Raw genomic sequence first — 21,122 nt, forward strand, 5'->3', positions numbered from 1 at the left:
ATAAAATTGACAGGTTTTTTTTATTTTCTTGTTTTTGGCAGAAGTAAACATCCAGAGAGCCTCTATTAGATGAAATGGTTTGGTCCTGCCTCCAAACCAGGCGCAAACAGTAATTGCTAGCAGTGAACCATATCATGTCATGTCTCAACTTCCTAAAAGAAATCTGGCTTCCAAAAACAAAAAGAAAGACGAGAGAGAAAAGAAAGGGTGACAGTATGTCACCCAATTTTTCACAAAAAAACAGAGTTTTAAAATCTCATGTCGGGCACGACATTCCCGTGCTCGCCAATTCACCGTTGATCATGCAGCTCTTCTAGACTTTATGTTGTAGGACTGAATGGATCAAATTCTGAAAGATTCTGGGGTTGTGTGATGCTCAAAACAATTTATCCACTGTTTTGTAGCAGCAGTGGTGTACTGGCAATCAGGCATAATGTCTGGGACAAATCCCGTTGGGTGAACTGTCAAAACATATCTGTTTTTACCTCTCTGTGTGCCTGTCATTCGGGGTGCACAAGAGAACGTGCTGCATGCCTGTGTCAGACTATCACAGCCGAGTACCCCCCTTTACTCTCACTGCCAGAAGGGGGAGACAAAAGTCCCACACCCCAGCTTTAATATCTTCACAGAAAATTCTGAGTGTTTACATGTTGTTCCTCTTTTAGCCAACATTTAATCAATGTAGGCAAACTTTTAGCAAGCTACTCATACTAAATCATTTGTCCCTGCCTGTTGCCGGGCCCGACAGATGCAGCCTCAGGCTCAGCAGCTCTATCTCCCCATCCCCCCACCACTGAACCAGCCCTACTCCCAACTGAAGGAGGTGAGCAGCATTGTGTTGAATGACATGTCAGCTGGTATAACTGCAGGGGATCTGTGGAAATTTCTTTTTATTATTACGAATAAAAGAAAAAAAAGAAAAAAAATATTTTAAATGATAAGCACTGATAGTATAATTAGTTGGTATGTATACTTCGTCAAAAAATCTGCTGCTAGTTTTATTCTTTTGTTTGTTATATCATTCTAAAGATGATAATTTATTTAATTGAATAAGTTAATGTATATTTAAGTTATATTTTAAGTTATATTTATTTTGAATTCATTAATGTTAAGATTATTTTTCATTCAATAATTTTACCATTGGTATTACATTTAGACTGTAAAAGATGTCATTTAGCACGTTTCTTATAGAGGGTATCAGCCTTACATCAAATAATGAATCCACTGTGTGCAGAATGTAGCATTCATGTCTGTGCCGTGTTATATTTTCACAGCTCACTGTCAGTAAATATCATACAGCAAGTATTGGACTACAAGACAGTAGCAAGCCTGCAAAGGTAGAGTTATTTAAAGCTTTGAATGGGTTGATTGAGTTCTGGAGGTGTTGTTACACCAACTGCACAGGGTTGGTGTGGCCTGTGCTGGTGGGGTGGTGGGGCCCAATATGATATCTTTTCATGGGGCCCAAAATCCCTGGCTGTGCCCCTGCTAATGTCACTAAGGATATAGATTTTTTATGACATTTTTGTGAACTAATGACTTTATGACCATGTGGCTGAGTGAATTTCCCATTATTGCTACTTTTAAAGGTGGGTAAGCAATAAAATACACATTAAAGTGCACCATATGGTTTTTGAACACGTTCCTTGTGTGCTATTTATAGCAGTTCTTCATCGATTTACTTCAAACACGGGAGCACACAGTTTTGTAATTAAATGTCCACAGGGGGCAATAGTGTTCCTTCATGAATACCAAGTTATAGACGACCCTTATCATTGAGTCCCCGCGGTTCAAATTCTGCCTTTAATAAAGCTTAATTTCATTTCATACTGTAGGCCCAGATAGTATCTACAGTCCGAGTACATGACTTATTTGTGCTAAAATGCAAATTCTAGATAATCAAAAACAATCAAAAACATAGTCGAACAAGTCGAGCAATCCGTCATGTAGTGTTTCATGTGTGTTGGCAACATCCCACTTCTTAGTTACATAACAGCTCTGTGCAGTCATGCTCTCGGTTCATGTTGGCATACGTGACTACTGTCCGCTGCAAGTTTCAGCGTCGCATCGACCGCTGCAGTGTGTTTGTCTGATCGGCCCCTGCTACTGAAACCGGTCCACGGTTCATGAGAGAGACCAAAGCTTGGCCTTGGGTGGAGGACCTGCCCCCTTCTTCCTCTATTTCTTCCTCCTCGGTACCCGGGTTCAGCACCGTGGACAGCTCCCTGCCTCCACCCGTGAACCACCGCTTTCGGTCGGATGGTCAAACACAAGTAGGAAGAGCAAGAAGAAGTCGGCTGCACTCTGAGCACATGAGAGACTACAATTTGGGAAAATTTTCCCCTTTTCTTTATCTCACATCCAAGCGGCGGATGTGACAATACTGAAGAGTGTTTTGGGAGTCCGGAAAACGAGGCTGAAACACAATGATCTCACGATATAAACCGGTAAGTGCTGGAGCACAAGTCACCAGGTCACTCACTTTGATCGATACTCTCGCTTTGAATAGTAGTAGTAGTATTTCATTGACATGCACAGCATTTTGCACTGTTTGTATTTTTGACGTCATGAAGTATATCTCAGTTACGCATGTAATATAAATAATAAATAATAAATATAAATATAATTATCCACTGGGGACACCAGTGTTTTCATTTGCATAATTTTACAGACCTCGGTTGGATGCACCGGCCTATCTAAGACGCTGCAAGTCATTTTAGGTCACACTTAGTCAAGAAATCCCTGTGATTAGTGTAATGGGGTCATACATCACTGAGGTTCATTTCTAGTGGCAAATTATCGGGGAGAGTGAAATAGTGGATGTGTCATGTTAGTGGTAACAAATTCTCACAGCCAGATGGAGAACATTTTTATAAAAGATGAGATGGAGCAGAAGTAACCGCCTCTGCTCTCTCTCTCTCTCTCTCTCTCTCTCTCTCTCTCTCTCTCTCTCTCTCTCTCTCTCTCTCTCTCTGTCTCTCTCTCTCTGTGTGTGTGTGTGTGTGAATAGGTGGTAGAGAGACCTAAAGGAAAGATTCACATAGATACCACAAAATAATGTATGATTCATCCTTCACCTCTTAGCCTCACTTGACTCCCACAGAATCAGCAGCCTGTATTTCAGCAATACACACACACACACACACACACATACATACACACAGCCCTGTAAAGCCAGTTATATTTAGTTGGCATCTGTCTGCATCTGTGTGATTATAAGACAAAGATGTACTCTTATCACATAACAATGGCACATTCTCTATTTGGGGCTTTTCTGATATTTAATGATTTTAGGAATGAATTGTTCCTGTTCTGTGCTATGTGCTCACTCGCTATATTGACCTAAAAAGTCTAAGTGTGTGTTGCTTGAATGTTTTTTTCCCCTTTCTGAGGCTCTTTATGAGTGGCTGCTACTCTTCCTCTCATCCTCTTTTTTTTCTGCACACATTGAAGCTTCAACTCTCCCCAGGCAATCCAGTGATGGATGGAGCTATTCTCTGATATAGGCCAACACAGAACTACTTTGTATATAAATGATCATTTGGCCAGGTTTAACTTTGTTCAAAACCAAGAGTTCCTAACAGTTGGTCTCCCATGTGAGGAGATAATTGATAAGAGGACAGAGCTGCAGTTGCTGTGAACTTTTCATCTGGTGTTGCAATGAAAGACCCACAGGAATTTCTTCACTTTCAGCAATGCCTGGTGTGTCTTTACAAAATCATATATACATGTCATTGCTTCCAAAATAATTATCGACCTGTAAATATCAGACCTCTGTATTTTCTCTGCAGCAGCCTCTTACTGGACAATACATTCGTATTATTACCATTATATTGCTCAGTATGCATACTGATGAGAAATCTGGACACACTAAGAGGCCACTACTGTCTGATCTACTGCTCTCCATGAGTTATGAGTCTCCCCTTGTTTCAAACTGCACTAAGAACAGCTTGCAAAAGCATCCGGTGGCATTCACAGACCCAACATTTTAATTAACATGCATCGTCATTTTTCCTAAAGTGACACTCTCAACACGAAGGGAATTCCACAAATGTTGCCACCATCACTGCAATCATACTTCCCCCCCCCATACTGGCTGAGTTGAATATTGTGAGATTGTGCATATTTATGACCAGCTCAACTCTATGATGTCTTTGCAGTGATCAGATTAATAGTGTACTGTGTGGAAAAGTAAAAAGAATCTCCAGTCATTGTTAGGGAAAAAACACAGTAGACATACTACTCAACATTGTGTAGCATGTCTCCTATTGTGTTGTATGAGTTTTCTATTTTTAAAGCTATGATATGTAACTATTCCGCATTAAAATGTCTAAAAATGACCATACCTATGTTATATAGTCAGTTGTGTACTAACATTATCCCAAATGTTTCCAACAATTTTCAAACCCAGAGAACTGTTTAATTTTAATCAAAGTAACGGTCCGTTTCATTTGGTCGCCTGTAAATGGCGCCATACCCCCTCTACCAAAGAATAAATGTGCACAAGATGCATGCGTCGGTGTCGTGGTTGTCTGCCAGAAACTGCCATAAATTGACTTTTATTCAGTTTTAAGCCACATTTTTATGATAAACGTTTCTAAACTGTATCTTTTAACCGAATGAAGGATTTTAGTCATCGGACATCTGGATATTAAGTTATCAGACAAACAAGCTGAGCAAACGTTAATGACAGCTTGGCTAGCACCCCCTCCCTGACCTCCTGTGCTCTCCGAACAGCATTGGAGAAACACAGCTTTTTTTTTAGGTGAAACTGCTTTATTCAACGTTTTTTGCTGGTTTTAATCCGCGTATAAATTTGTTCTGGAGAGGAGGAGACCTCTGTGGATAATTCGGCTCCCGTTAAAAACCTGCTGAACGATGAACACTGTAGTCCTATCCCAGAGAAGCTGGTTGTTTAACAATGAAGACAACAACTCTCATGATCCCACGCTACCTCACAATATCAATAAAATTCCATCTTTTGTTATTTTTTTGATTGAGAGACCTCTAGTGGCAGAAATGACATATTGTGCATTTAAATGGGAAAAATGTGTTTCTAGTGTGTCCCCATGTGTCTTTTATTGCTCTTATGAGTCTAGATCTTGATTTAGTACATGGTATATCAAGCACAGGAACATATTTTGACAACTTAAGAATCTTCTTTATCTTCTCCTTTTACATGATATTTATGTTATTTTTGAAATACTTGAATATACCACAGCCATGCATGCAGCAGATGACCGTTCCTGTAAACACTCATGTAAACTGCTCATTACATTTAAGCTTATCTCTACACTGTTGTCATGTGAAGGTCACAGTGTCATGGATTATATTTAAACAAATAATTTCAACCACTAAGAAAAGACCATGAGCCCGCCCCTGTTGATACATGGATTATCAAAATCTGCTCCCATGTGGTTTTTTTTTTATCCCTCTGAACAAGTCAGCTGCCATTGGCTGCAGCCGTATCACTGTATCCGTCCCATGAATTCATAAATATTTTATGTCACTATTTTTTATGTGTGCAGCCTAGTTATTCATTACTGAGATCTTTCTCTCTCCGCGGTCTTTTTGATATAACGAGAAATGAAAGATAAAGTAGTAAATGAATGAGGGGAATGAGTTATGTAATTCATGAAAACGTGGTACTGGGATTTAGAGCAGAGCACTTGCTCATGCTTCACACGTACCTTTCAATGACGTTTGCACTGCTCATTCAGCAGCTATACCCCGCTTCTCTCCTTTATCTCTCCTCTCTCTCTCCTCTCTCCTCATCGTTCACTGTTCCCTCCCACCCTCACCCTCCTACCTTCAGCGGCTATCAGTCCTCCAGCTCGCCTGCACATTCTGCCCCCCTGCTCTTGTCTTCCAAGGTCGACTGCGAGCTCTTGTTTGCAAAGAGACAGGAATAGCAGGTGCACTGCAGAATGCTGCTCTAGCTGTATGTGCATGTTTGTGTGTGAGCGATGTGATCGTGTCTGAATGCATTCCAGTGGAGCTGCGCACCACCGTGCGCAAGTGAAGCCTCAGTTTTAGAGGATGTCTGCAGACTGCAGGCAGATGGGATGCAGATGTTTCTCACCAGAATGGCCGGGAAAGCTGCTTAGACTTTCGGAGAGGAGAGGGAGCTGCTGCTGTACCGGACTGTGACTGCCTCTGACCCCCTTCTCCCTCCCTCCCTCCCTCCCTTCTTCTGTCTCCTCTTTCTCACTGGATCTGATATTTGGGAGCTGGATTTGAGAGGGAGCAGGAAGGAGGTCACTTTGGGAATTACCACGATCTGCTGAGGACGCCTTCAGTGTTCCCTTTGAAAAGAGAACATGCTCTGAGAGCCTCTCTTTTAAATCTGTCTGCCTCTGCTCTGTCTCCGGTCCTCCTCCCCTCCTCCTCCTCCTCCTTCTCCTCTTCCTCTGGCTGGTTCCCTGCAGAGTCCCAGTTCCACCATGTCCTTGGCGTTCTGTGGGAGCGAGAATAACTCGGTGGCCTACAATGTGGATGGGGGGGTTCTGAACAACGGCTGCTTCCTGGACGCGCTCAATGTGGTGCCACACGTCTTCCTCCTCTTCATCACATTCCCCATCCTCTTCATCGGTGAGTGTCGCTGGGAGGTGAGATCCTCAACACACCTCCCTGCACAGACAGCACACCTAGCACAAACACATACCAGATGATGTGCCAGCTCAAGTCTATGAGGATCTGAAATAAGATGGATGGGCTCACTAACATGTTCTCTATCTGCCCTTCTCAGTTTTCAGTTTATCACCCTGTTGACTTTTACAACTGATAAATGAAATATTGCATGATATATTCTATTAAGCAAAGGTTTATTTTTTATAAGGACTACTGAAAGAATATCTTGTAAATGTTTTATTTCCATTATAAGTTCTATGCATATGAATACACTTAACTTGCATTTTATTTATGAGCTTATTTGACTGTGGATTTTATTCCCTGAGTTAAAATCCCTTCAGGTGTTGGCTGTCCCATAGACAACAGTAGAAATGTGAGGTTGTTGAGTACATTACTACATATTCCTTGAACTGCAAGCAGTTTTGCAAATGACTCTTCTAATGAAATGTAAAGTACGGAGGCAAACAGATGCCATCGTGCTGGCATTAGCCTACACCTCCTTTGCCCTCCTTCTTGGCTGCTGGCCACTCTATTAGTGTCATCACCGGTGTGTAACAGACCAGCTCTGTTCCATTGCACACACTCCGAAGCTACAGTCACACATGCTCTGGCCTCGTCATCTGCCCTCTCATGTCAGTGTGCACATGTGTGCGTGTCCATTTCAAAGCAGACAGTGTCTATTTTTTTCCAAGGAGGACAACAATTTGTCTCAGTCGGTTTGACTCTGTGTTCTTGTTATTCACTATGTTTGTGTAACAACATGTAAACTTTCATACATACACACATCTTACACAGTAACACATCAGACTTAAATCATTCAGTTTGTGATTTGTGTGTTTGGATGTTTCTCTAATAGGCAATTCTCCACATTTCATCCCTATTCTCACTCTATAAGGTGTCATTTTCATCTTTTTTGTTTTACTCATGCAACAAAAATTCAAATGAATTATGCTAATGAAGGCTGTAAGTAAAAAGTCAAAAACATCCACTAAATAGACAGTGTGAATCCTTTGCTAGAAGATAAGCTAGCTGAAAGCTGAGTGATTCCTCTCTCTCTTGTCACACTGAGCTGTGGTGCTTTTACTAACAACTAAGACAAACCTCAGGGGTGTGAAAGTGTTTCTGTTCACCTTGAGTCGCTTAAGCCAGAGTCCTCATATAGTTATATATATACTGTATATACTATATTCTGCTCTGCATCCTGCCCTGCAGCTATTTAATGTGCTGCTCTTTAATGTGTTGCCTCATGGCGTCAGCTAGTCACATCAAGGCCACCGAGGTAAGAGCATGATGTGTGGATACATGCACAACAACACTTTTAGCAGACAGTTTGCTTCACAACCAGAGAGAGACAATCATTATTGTACCTCAGTCCTCTGAACTGTCAAACCAACAGAGTCAGTGTCAGTCATTTCTGATGGCTTGTTGTTGTCCAAATTAACAATTCAATGCAAATTTAAAAACTAACAAAATTAGAGAATTAAGTTTTTGTTTTACACATATGAAGCATTTTGTCTCATGTAATGCATAACACAGTTCATTGCATATTCATTCATTTGTTGATTTTATTTGTGATTTGTCTGCATTCATTATTTATATTGAAGAAATATTGAATATTGTCATATTGATTTTAATTATATTGCTCAGCACTTGAGCAGATGGTATGACTTTGTGTGTGTGTGTGTGGAAAAATGAGAGAGAGAAAGAGGCAGATAAAGTAAGAGATGCCATGTGCTGGTCTGTGTGTGTGTGTGTGTTTGTGCGAGGTCTGTGACTGTCAGCCTGTGCCAACACTTCTCAGCGAGATAAACTGTCCAACAGTGTAGGTGCCAACATTTTTATCATCATTAGCATAATATGATCAGTAGAGATGTGTTTTATGGCATCAGTGACTTACATTCAATAAATAAACTGCCTGTTGATGACAGTATCATTGTTATATTATTGAGTTGAGACCAACACCTGGCAAAGAGTGGGGACAAAGGCTAAATAAGTTTAGCCTTTAGACAAATAAGTTTTAGCCAGAACAAGAGCTAAAAAAATTGACTGAAGTGTCTCAGGCCAGCAGACATCTAGCCAGTCTCACTGCTTGCCTGCCAAGAAGTGGGCAATATAAGTGATAATTACACAAGTTTCCTGAACTCTGAAAAGTTAACAGGGCTGGTAATGGCTGGCTGCCATTACCACCAAGAAGCCCATCTTTTTAGTCTATCAACTGGAAGTCATGCGAGCATGAGAGCACTTTGTCATGCAGCCCATAATGTTCAAGGTTGCACTGGGAGTACAAGGCACTCAAAGTCAACACTGTTAACAAAGTTATTTTCAAGCACAATGAAAGTACACCTATTAACATACAAGTGAGTCAAGAAAAAAATCTACTTCTCTACTCTCAATCTATACTTACATTATCTGCCTGTCTACCGTAGATTGGACACAACCCTCTTTCATTTGACTGTTTCTGACAGTATATTTAAACTGACACAGCCCTGACCTTTTAAAAAAAAACATATATTTTGTGTTTCCTGTTTGAGGGTGGGGCAGCCAGAGTTCGAAGGTCCACATCCACCACAGCACCTGGCTTCACTTTCCTGGTCACAACCTGCGCTGGCTCCTCACATTTGTCCTGCTCTTTATCCTCGTCTGTGAGATTGCGGAGGGCATTGTCTCCGATGGGTATGTTTCACACCTGGATACACAACATATCATGTCAGGGGCATGTAATGTTTTTAATGAATGAACTCCTGACACTGATGATGTGACTTATAGCTTCTAGCAAGAAGTATGACATAAATGTACTCAACCTTTAAAAGTTCTGCATATAACATTTTCAAAACACACTGCTTTTTTTTCAAATGATCCCCCTGATTTAATTTTGCTGGGAGTCTATTAGATTGCTCTCAGTGTTTCCTTAGAGTGCTGCTGATTTTCACCGTAGTCATTTAATCAACAGCTGTTCTACACCTCGGATAGCAGGTGAATGCAATTAACTGTAATTAAGAAACACTTAACTTTATTTCAATGTAACGATCCTCAAAGCTTCTCTAGAAGAGCAAAAAGTAAAATAAAATACTAGCCTGTATCGCTATATTTTACAGTAAAAGCTTAACTTTTAAAGGTGTACATATTATAAAAGCATTACTATAAACACAAACATTAGCATGCTAACATGATACTTTGCAACCCTCTACTAACTGTTATAATACTGTGGTTTTCAGACCACATTTTAAGCTAAATGGGTATCTACACTAGCTTGTAAAACTTGAGCACTTTGTTATTTTAATGAGGACAAAAACCTAATTATTTTGTTACTATTCAGGTCTGATACAAAGCTGGCCAAGACATGGCTAAGACTTGGAGCTATAGCTAGCTATTGCTCACAAAACAATTGTTTATCTGATTAAAATGACAAACTATTTAAATTTTACTGTCCAGCACGGTAGTAAATACTGTTCTAGTTCAGGGTATGAACTGAAAACCCCAGTATCATCCGTCAGCCTTTAAGAGAGAGCAATGAGAAAAGGAGAAACTCATTGAAACTGAAAACTATAAGCTAAAGTTAACCAGAAGTGAGATGGGCGATTTAGTCTATGATTTGTTTTGCAAACAACAGTTACAGTTTTCTAGCTTTAGTTGGAATTTAATTATGAGGATAAAATAAAGGGCTGCTATATTCTATAATGGTTTTACAGTTAAGTGGATTTATACAATTCAGGGAGCTGTTGAGGAAAAAAATCAATCCAAAGAAGCTGGCCCATGCAGAGCCAGTCTGCCAAGCTACACCGCCAGCCAGGACACTGAAGACAGAGCCACCAGGAGCCAAATGTTTGTGTATTTGTGCTCAATTTCTTGCCACCACCAGATGAAAACAAGTCATTGTGCTGCTGTTAGTTTAGTCCTGCACTGCACATCAAAGCACAGATTACTGGTGAAAGACAACAGGGGGCTTTACTCTTGTCTTCAAAGATGAACCAAAATAAAAATATACCAACAGGAGTGAAAGAGCAGTTCACTACTGAATAAGTGTTAATGTAATCCAACATATTGTTTGCAAATGGCCAATAGAAATGTAGAAATACATCATTTGCTGTTTCTATGGTTACTTAAAACATTTGCTAGCTCAGATGCTAATTTTAGCTACGATACCTAGCACAGCCAAATTTAGGTGTTCTGACTGAGTCTTCCCAACCCATAAGAAAACCCATAAGATATTGTCATTAAATGTGTGCTGCAATTAAACTCTGACACACACACAAAAAATATAAAAAAGCTGTATCTCTAAGTACTGATCCTTCTCTACCTTCAAACCCACTTTGGCACTGACATAAATACCAGAGTTGGCATCCACATGAAGAAACTCTGGAGCCACAGCTGGATCTGAGAGAATACATCTCGGCCCATGACTTTCTCTCTCCTGCTCCTTGATATGTGTTTTTGCTCTCTCTGGGCCCTCTTAGTAAGTCCATGTGCCACAGGGTCCAGTAAACACACAGGATTACTGTTTGTTAGTTGTTTTTGCAGACTGCAGGCAGGTAAGTGTTTAAGTGATTGTGACTGAAGTGAATAGAAGAGCTCTCCATCTACTCACCTCTTCACCGGGCTTTTTACACAGAAATCAGCCAGAGCTGGTTGTTTATGTCTGTATGAGTGTTTGTGTGAATATGTGTGTGTATGTTGCGTATGCTTAATGATACACATGGATGGGCAATTTATCAGTTCTTTATTTATGTTTTGCAATGCAGATATTACAAATAATACATTTATTCAGTCACTACAAGCAAAGAAAATGTGATGCATGTGGTTATGCATACTGTATACAGAAAAATGTATCTTTTATGAGGACGGAAGGGGTTGCCGCATCAATTTTAAACTCTAATGTTCCTGTTGTGTTGCCAAATAATGTTACAAATAATTGTTAGTAAGGACTTTCCTCCTCTATCTGACGTTTATTTGCAGGTTCAGTCAGTCCCTCCATCTTCACCTGTACATGCCTGCAGGTCTGGCCTTCATGGCTGGAATCACCTCTATTGTCTACTATCATAACATAGAGACCTCCAACTTCCCCAAACTACTATTAGGTACAGTAATCTCAAATTCAACTATCCTTTGTTTATTAACATGTCTTTTACTTTTGGTCTTTGTGGGAAGCTCTACTGGATCACCTCAGCCAGTCAGGGTTTCAAACAAGACCCCAAAGTCCTCTGTAGACTTGTTATAACATTTATATATAGTGATCAGGGCTTGTAAAGACTGGATTAACCAAATCATGTCACAGAAAACGGGCCCTTGTCACCTCTTTGACCTTGTAATGAACAACCACAGTTTCAAATTGTGTGAGCTCCTCAGGATACTATGATTATAGAACAATGGAGTTAGTGCAAGCATTCACAGATGACTGGTTCATTACCTTCAGATAAGACTGTAAAATGATTGAGAGCAATATCATCTTGCCTCGAGTAGTATTAATTATCTTTTTTTATTAAAAAATTAGTTTTAGCTGAAAGATCTGCTTCTATTCATCACAATTATTTATGGCTTGAGAGATTTAATAGACTAATATATTCATGGCAAAGATGTTAGATAAGTTTTTCTTGTGAAATAAAAACATATCAGTCAACAGTATGTATTCATAAATCCATATCTCACCCATTAACTGTGAAATGCATCTGTGAACTTTATTTCACATCAGTATCAACCTTTACCTTTGTCCATATAACTGTTTGATCCTGTAATGATCACCCTGTTGCTGTTCTTCCTCTGTTCACACAGTTTTCCTTTCTTCCTCACGCATCATTAACTCATCTGTGTTCAGCTCTCGATACTCGCTACTCCCATCACGTTTCTGAGCCGCCTTTGGCTTCTAGGTTTCCATATTACAGTCAGTCTCTTGAGAGAAGTGGCGGAGCGGTGCTGGGTTCATCACTGCATGAACAGAAATTAATCTTCTAAATCGAGGCTCTGACGTAGACCTGCACGCTGCCTCTGTTGTCACGGTATAGATGTTATAACAAAGAAGTAAACACTGTAGTCTGCTGCAGAGTCTGAGTGGATGAACTTGTTTCTCTGTTACCCTGCAATGTCATTTAATCATGACAATACTCAGCAATCATTCTCTCAATATTTACTGCAATAAACCTGTTCAAATATATGATGTAACTATCAAAAGATAAAGAGAGTCAACCTTATATCTGGAAAGTTCTTGAAGGACTAAGACAACAAATTAAATGGTATCTAAAAAGAAAACATAAAACAAAACTTAAATAAACTAATTGAAACCTTGGATATACTTACATGAAATGTGACTCAGACTGGGACAAAATACACCTGTATATTACAGAAATCCAGACAAACTAGTGACATATGTTACATTTAAGCTCCAGCTCTGATATAATCTGTCTGCTGAGGAGCACAGTTGGGTTATTCATCTTTTTGGCTTGTCCGGTGATTTGTCTCTCTGATCCCTGTTAAATCTCCTCAGCCCTGCTGATCTACTGGGTGCTGGCCTTCATCATGAAGACCATCAAGTTTGCCAAGTACACTGAGCATGGCATCGGCCCCAGGCAGCTACGCTACTGCATCACCGGACTGCTGGTGCTGCTGTATGGACTCCTACTAGCTGTGGAGATCAATGTCATCCTGGGCAGGGTGAGCGTGTGTTTGTGTATCTCTGTTTGTGTGTCCTCGTGTGTGTGTAGCCGTCTGATTGTTGCCTGTTTTGAGCTTCACTCACCTCTCGTTTTAGTCTGAAATCCAAATGCCTCCAGCGGTCAGTTATCAGTAAAGCTGCTCAAGGACAGTTAAAAATATCTTCCATTGATGCTACTTTTTTGTTTTTTCCTGTCACCCACTGTGGGCTATTAAGAATATATTTATGCTTGTGCATGTGGCGGTGATGGGGTTTTAATAAGTTAAAGGAGATGACAGTACAATATATCAATCACTTTTTATTGTAATAAAATTATTTTTGTAGCTGAAAAAACCCAAAAAACAAAACCAAAAACCTAAAATCCTCTAATAAAAAAGTCAGTCAGACTAGTGGCTCTGTGAGGTCAGACACAGTGGTGCTTTGAGCCAAACAAAACAACAAAACAAATATTGTCATGCTTTTGTATTATTCAGTGTTTGACATTTTCAGCCATTTTACCCTTTTTGAACACGGCCAAGAAAATGTCAGATGTCAGTCTTATGTAGACTTTTCTTCCCTTTTTCCTCTTGATAATTTGGAGTGTGTTTGACTCTGTTAACCTCCTCACTGAGCACATTTATTTTATTATAAATTTAATCAGATTGAACTGGGTTTGCGAAGAAAGTGATTCCGATGCAGTGCATGCTTTGATGATTTGTTGCATTTTCAATTTTCAATCAATTTTTGAGTATTTTCATTGGATCACAGCTGCGTAGTTAGTTAGTGGCATGGCTGTAGGGCTGTCTCTGTCAGTCCAGCACTTTGGCCCAGACTGAAATATCTCAACAACTATTACATGGACTGTCATGAAATTTTATACAGATTCATTCATGGTCCCCAGAGGATGAATCCTACTGACTTTGGGAATCCCCCTGATATTTCCTCGAGCACTATCATCAGGTTTTGTGGTTTCAAATGAAATGTCTGAACATTTATTGGAATCCTGTTGCTCCCAGAATGAATAATAACAACTTTGATGATCCCTTAATATTCATGTAGCACAATCATCTGGTCAAAACAATAATTTCTTCAATACTTTGGTTTGTGGTCAAACGTCTGCAAAACTAACATTCCCATCAGCCTCAGCTGTACTTTGAGTTTATTCCTAGTTAGCAAATGTTAGTATGCTAGCACACTAAACTAAGATGGTGAACTTGTTAAACATTATATCTGCTGAGCAGTCCTTCAAGTTGCCATGCTAGCATTAGCCTCGGAGAGCTGTTAGTAGGGCTATAGACATATAGTTACTCTTGTTTAAGAGAACATTCATTTATTCATATGATCAAAATAGTTTTGTAAATAAATTGTTAAAATGAAATTAATTAAATGTTTCATTGCATTTTCAGTAATCCATTTTTGACTTGGTTATTATTGGCTGTCATCTAAGAAAACTGTTCTTCCAAATCCCTTCAACTGTTCAATCATAATCATATTCCAGTAATTAACACACTAAACAATGATTAGCAAAACAATTAAAAACATATTATTCTTATATTGACCCATTTTGTAACAAAACCGTGAGACCCAATTATTATGATAATATCTACCATGTAATGAATTTAACTGAGAACATGTTCTGTGTTTATAAATAGTCTAGTGTGACGTTTTCTGCAGTAATTCCTCTGCCAGTCACTAACCTAGTTTCCATCAAGCCTAAGATCACACACTGCTCATCTACTGACTGTGTTTCGCTGTTTCACAGCAGGAGTAGAAATGTCCTTGAACATTACATTGTGAAGCTGAAATTTCACCGCAAAGAAAACCATAGCTATTTATCTCTGTTCATTTTATTCTGTTGACATTTTTTCAAATGTGTAATCTCCAGCCAGTCTTCTTTTTTGGCTGGACCGCAACAGCAAGGCCAGCCCTACAAACCCAAATGTCTGTCGGTGACTGAGTCACTCACTGTGATGAAGTTACACTTCTGGTCGGCCGAAGTCGGCCAAAGCTTGGGACAGCCAAGTATCCTAGTGTTAAATGTGGCATGGAGCAGGTGAACCCAAGTGCAGACTGTTGAGACAGGCAGGTGAAATGAGAAAATCAAAAACACAGGCTTACAGGAAGCAACAGGAGGCAGTCCAAAACAGGTTAACCAGTTCAAAGGGGCAAGGCACACAGGCAGGTGATAAACAGGCAAAAAGGTTGAAACCACAGGAACAGGTAAAGTACAGGATCAGGAACAGACAGGATCAGGATGGCTACAGTGCAAGTGTCCACTGAAGCAAATTCAATGAACTGGTAGGGAATGAATGTCTGAGACCAATATATGTACTGAGGAGCTGCTGGCCGGGTGCGGGCCAGTCATTTCAGCTGCTAGCAGCCAGCAGTCCGACCCTGAGATGACCAGCCGGTCAATGTCCGTTGTCATCCCAAGACAGAGTCGAACTGGCCATCGGGAGCACAGGAGAAATCCCGGTGGGCTGGTCACTATGTGGGCCGCTTGAGCAGCCCATTATACAAAAACAAGAGTCTCTTATGTCTTTTCCTCCCTTAATGTCACCAAACATAAAACCTTTTTAACTTTTTAAAGGCCTTTTAACTTCACTTGGAAAAATAAGCCACACAAGGTAAAAAAGGAGGTTATGTCTCTAACAGAGGTCTTAATGTTTTGGACTTTTCCTCATTCAACCATATTATCAAAATTAACTTGATCAAAAGATTTCTAAAAGATCCAGATAGCATGTGGAATATCATCCCAAACTTTCTGTTTAAAAAAGTAGGTGTTCTTAATATTTTATGAATGTGCCCTTAAACTTCCTATCAAACTCTGCAACTTTCATAGGCATTTTCTTGTGTGTTGGTCTCTTCTATATAAGCACAACTATTCTCCTCACAAATGTTTTTTATGGAATAATGTTCCATAAAAACAAATCTTTATTTTTGAAAATTGGTTTAACAACATCTTGCTTGCTTAGCAGCTATTTAACTGTAAAGGGCTTCTGTATTCATATGAAGATTTTATAGAGAAATGTAGTGTTCCTGTTTCCCAAAGTGAGCATAGTACTGTAATGAACACACTGTCAACTGGCATTATGTGCTTATCATGTATATTCCTAATATAGAAGACAAATGCTCTTTCTGTAATTGTTTGGTGGAAACACTAGAACATGTGTTTATTCAGTGTGTACATGTGACAATGTTTTAGGCTGATTTTCAGTTGGATCATAAAATATATTTACGGAAATAATTTTTACTTAAATAACATGATTTGTTATCAATATTCAACAATCCTAATTTCTCCAGCAATGAACACTATGTTATTAATTTGCTCATTTTAGCCAAATTTTACATTCATAAAATGAAATTCTTGAAGAAGTTACCATCTCATGTTAAATTTAAACAAACAGATCTAAGCATATATCTTCAAACATTTCATACACTGTCCAGCCATATATTAGGTTTTGACCTAGTCCTGTTGAATGTAATAGCAATGAAAGTAGAACATCAAATTTAAGGTAAAGCTGTGCCGAGATGAATCATTTGCCACAGTAATATCAGACAACCTGTGGTTAATACACAGACAGTTTATTGTTCAGCTGCTATAATTAAACCCAGTAATGAGAGTGTGTTCAACTGTCATATCCATTATGTTGTAGCTCTCATCTGCAGCACAGAGAAAATTATCATTATCTCCGTAGATCACAGATGAGTTGATGTTTCTGTGTCATTGAGTGTCTGATCAGTGGTTGGTTGTTGCAATATTCTCTGTGGGACCACTGTTGGTTTTCAGGTTACTGCAGACAACACAGACAGTCAATTAATTAAACTTTTGTTTCTGTTCTTCCTTCTCTCACAGCGCTACATGTGTTTTGCAAACCCAACAGAGGTGAAGCCTCCTGAGGATCTTCAGGACCTGGGCGTTCGTTTTCTGCAGCCCTTTGTCAACCTGTTGTCCAAAGCCACCTACTGGTGGATGAACACCTTCATCACCTCCGCGCACAGACGACCCATTGACCTCAAAGTCATCGGAAAACTACCCATTGCAATGAGAGCCCTCACCAACTACATTAAGCTGCGAAAGGCCTTCGAAGACCAGAAGGTGAGTGTACTGCTAGACTGGTGCACTGTTAATTTTTTCTTCTTTGTAAACAGCACAGGAGTACGGTCTAATGCTTTGAAAAGGGCATCAAAAGACACAGCTCACATGAAACATTAATTGAACCAACACAAGGTAAAGACTAAGTAAATATTACATGAGAATGCTGTGCCAGTTTTCATGAAGTGCATTTGCAAAGAAACTAGTTGGCTCCTGTTTATTCTGTTATAACAAGCAATAAAAAAAATAAAATGTAAAAAGATCTCTTAATATGTGGGAGATGAGCCCCAAGTTGAGTATCTGATTTCACTTCAGCTCTTGAGATCGACGCTTTACTCTCCTTCATCTTGTATAATAAGGGCTGAATAAATCATCACGGATGTCTCTGGTGCAGCGGGCAGAAACAGTTAACTGAGCTGTTTCTCCCCTGAATTCTAGTTTTTGTGAGAAGTAGAGATGGGAAAGTTTAATGATTTTGTACACAAATAACAAAGTGGATGACTGCATATTAAGGGTCCTTATATTACTTTAAGTAGACATAAACTAGATTACTTAATGGGAGAAAACTGCTGTCTTGTTCTAAATGTGGTGATTATCATCAACTTGAATCTTCCACTCAGAGGCATAAATAAGGTTTTAAGTATTTATGTAAGAGCTTAGTGTGCAGCTTATTTGGCTCCTGCTTCATTTTATTTTAAAGTCGCCTTCCAGTCAAGAAAGTGTTTTGCTTATTGTTAATTTACTTGTTTGCAGAGTTTGACACTAGATGGCTGTTTTCATATTCATCTGCTGAAAGTGGAACGTTTCCTTGTTAAATCCCACTTAAACACAGCACTTGCATATCATATAGATATATACATAGATTATGGTTTTTTCAATGAGGGAGAAGTAGCAAATGTAATTTTGAGAATTTGTGACTCATTGAACTTTCTTGTGGAAAAAACATATCAGGCACAGATTATTATTCCAAACAGATAAATGTATTCAGGAGGGGATTTTTATCTCATTTGTTGATTTCAGCTGTCTTAAAAACTTATTTTTAGTAATGTTTAATTGGTGACAGTTGTGAATCTGACATGCACGAAATGATCTGGGAATTTTAGTTTTTGTTTTCTTTTCATACAGCTGTTCTCTTAAGCTGCTCTCTGTCCTGTGATGACTCAGTCCTGGCAGAGTTGGGACCATTTATCTGTATTCAGACGTCAGAGAAATAATTAATTGATAGTGTAAACACTGAAATGTCACACTGCCTGTAAACATGTCCATGATAGTTTTCTATCTATCTCCCTGTCCTTTAATTTCCTCTTTTATTTGGACATAAAACATAAATACAGAATCCCCCGTCTTCTCTAGCAGTCTTTTTGTGAAACATTTCTGTGGATGCAGTGTCACAGGTTTGGATTAAACCCAACCCAGACTGTTGTTTTTGCTGTGCTGTATTAGATTGTATTGTGCACTACAAGGTGTTTCTAATATCTTTGATTGACATAATATTAGACACCTTTTCAGACAAGGGTGGCACGGTACAGATACAGTTCTGTATTAATCTGCCTGTCAGCTGGGGCCTTAGCAGAGTAACCATCTTGTCTACCAGAATCTGTGTCTTTGTGGGTTTCTTCCACATGCTCTGTTTCCTACATTTTTCTTACAGTCTTAAGGTGTGGTGGAAACTCTAGATTGTCTTAAGGTGTGAATGTGACGATGTGTTGTCCCTGTGATAGACTTGCAGCTTTTTTCAGGATGTATCCTTCACTCTTGCACAATGTTTGCTGGGATCCTGACAGGCCCCTGTGACTCTAAGTGGGTATAGAAAGCAGATGGATGGATGGATTCTGTTAAATACAACAACAATAAGGGCAGCTATAGCACTGGTGGTAGAACGGGTTGGCCATTACTTGTAGAGTTGATGATTTAATCCCTAGCTCTTTCTCTCTACATGTTGAAGTGTCCATGAGCAAGACACTTAACCACATTGTTTCAAATGTGTATGTACAGTATATGAGAGTGGAAAAAAACAGCTTTGGACAAAAGTGTCTTCCAAAAAGCTTTAATTTCACACAATGTATCCTCATATGCTCTCAAACCATCTATAAATATTTTAAGTGCGCTAACTTAAAATATTATTAAGTAACAAACACTTCTTCCTTTAAAATGATGTATGAACCCTTTTTTTTAGATCTTCCTCCTCTGTACTGATACATTTTTCAGTACAGTTCTTCAATATCCCTAGAAAGATGGAATGCATGAAATTTAATACATTTTCCATTTTTATATGATAATGTAATCTGTTTGGTAGAGAATTTGCCTCTTTCCTTTTCCACTCTGCTGATAAATCACTGCTCTCGCCCTGAGATGATTTTCTTCCAGTCTTTTCAATGCAGGCCAACACAGAGAGGTTTCCCTCTTTTTCTTCCTTCTCTTCTGCCTCTCTCTTTCTCCGCTGTCTCACTTTTTGGAGCACGTGTCAGGGGTCAGAGGTGAAGGGCCTCTTCTGCAGGGTCATTGTTTTCCAGTATTTGGAAGGTCACAGAGATTCGTCACTGCTGCGTGTGCGTCCGGTGTGAACGCAACCCCACTTCCTTCCGGCAGCAGAGAAGGATGAGAGAGCTCGAGAGATCCCAGTGGAGAGGTGGTGGGGGGTGGGGGGAGGTGGGGCATTTAGAGGAGAGCCTTGAGGCGCCGGGTCATTCCCATTCTACTGTGAACGAGGCGACATCCCGACCCCTGCGGGGGTGAAAGCACTGCACTTCATGGGAAGCTAGCTTCACTCTGAGTGTGTGAGAATGAAACATCCTCCCTCCTTGTTTGAACCCTAGGTAGGGAGCTGGAAGGATGTGTGTGTCTGTGTGTGTGTTTGTGTGTGTTTGAGAGAGAGAGAGAGACGTGCATTGTGACACATGTTTTGTTTGAAGGTTCAGTGTGAACTCAAATGGAAAGAGGGAGACACGTGATAACGGTCACGTCTGTTCTCATAGCTCTGATGAGAGTGACTCATGTCATGTTCACACACATACACACGCAGGCACAGACACGCACACACACACAGAAAACGTTCTGGGAGTGTTTACTGCACTGTGACAGTCCAGATGTTTTCTGATCACTGCTAACTGACTCACTGAACCGAGCTGTTGTGTTGTTTGTGGCGTTAATATATTTCGGACAGTATAAATTAATATAAATTAAGATAATTAGCTCATTCAGTGTGTTTTTGAAATCTATTAAACACTAAAAGTATCATTTGAAGTAATGAAAACCCTTAACATGCATTCACTTCCTGTTAAATCCTCATCCTTCGCCTCACTGTCATGGTGTTTCAGCATCATTAGTTACAGAGCAGTTATACATGACTGAAGAGCTCATCTCACTCACCAGTAATCACCACATCCCATGATGCAGCAGCAGTAGCAGTGGGGAGGATGGGATCCCTAAACTTGACCTCATTTTGCAGTTTTCTGTTGCAGTGGTCGACCGAGTTAATAGTGTCGATTCAGCGTTTATGTTCAAATAATTGCTTCCTCTCTCTCACCGTTCGCAGGCTGTTTGTTATTTTCTAACCTAGTTTCACTTTTTGTTGTGCTGCAAGTTAAAACTCCACAGAGAAATGGCTGTTTGGTTTGGTCTCTACAAAGAAGTAACCATCCAATTTACTCCTATCTTCAACAGCAGCTCCATCATGCAAATGGAACGATGCGAATTTGCCCTTGATGGCGATTCATATTTGTAATATAGTTTGAAATAACTTGTCAGAAATGCTATTCAGTCACTGCAGATTAG

The 21,122-nt window shown here is 39.7% G+C and overlaps 1 protein-coding gene across 4 annotated transcripts in view; it reads left to right on the forward strand.

The window, feature by feature from the left end:
• Positions 1 to 2,182: 2,182 nt before the first annotated feature.
• abcc8 (ATP-binding cassette, sub-family C (CFTR/MRP), member 8) overlaps positions 2,183 to 21,122 on the forward strand; it is a 63,767-nt gene continuing 44,827 nt past the window's right edge. For 2 of the 4 annotated variants that reach the window (XM_044356699.1, XM_044356702.1), the window contains exons 1-6: positions 2,183 to 2,447; positions 6,429 to 6,591; positions 9,162 to 9,303; positions 11,584 to 11,705; positions 13,106 to 13,272; positions 17,109 to 17,351. In XM_044356699.1, the coding sequence (XP_044212634.1) occupies positions 2,427 to 2,447; positions 6,429 to 6,591; positions 9,162 to 9,303; positions 11,584 to 11,705; positions 13,106 to 13,272; positions 17,109 to 17,351 (858 nt within the window). In that variant the 5' untranslated portion in view covers positions 2,183 to 2,426. The remainder of the gene's footprint in view (positions 2,448 to 6,428; positions 6,592 to 9,161; positions 9,304 to 11,583; positions 11,706 to 13,105; positions 13,273 to 17,108; positions 17,352 to 21,122) is intronic. The other 2 variants (XM_044356700.1, XM_044356703.1) reach the window with 1 other exon arrangement.

The sequence above is a fragment of the Thunnus albacares genome, chromosome 7, assembly GCF_914725855.1.
Source record: "Thunnus albacares chromosome 7, fThuAlb1.1, whole genome shotgun sequence".
NCBI classification, from domain to species: domain Eukaryota; kingdom Metazoa; phylum Chordata; class Actinopteri; order Scombriformes; family Scombridae; genus Thunnus; species Thunnus albacares.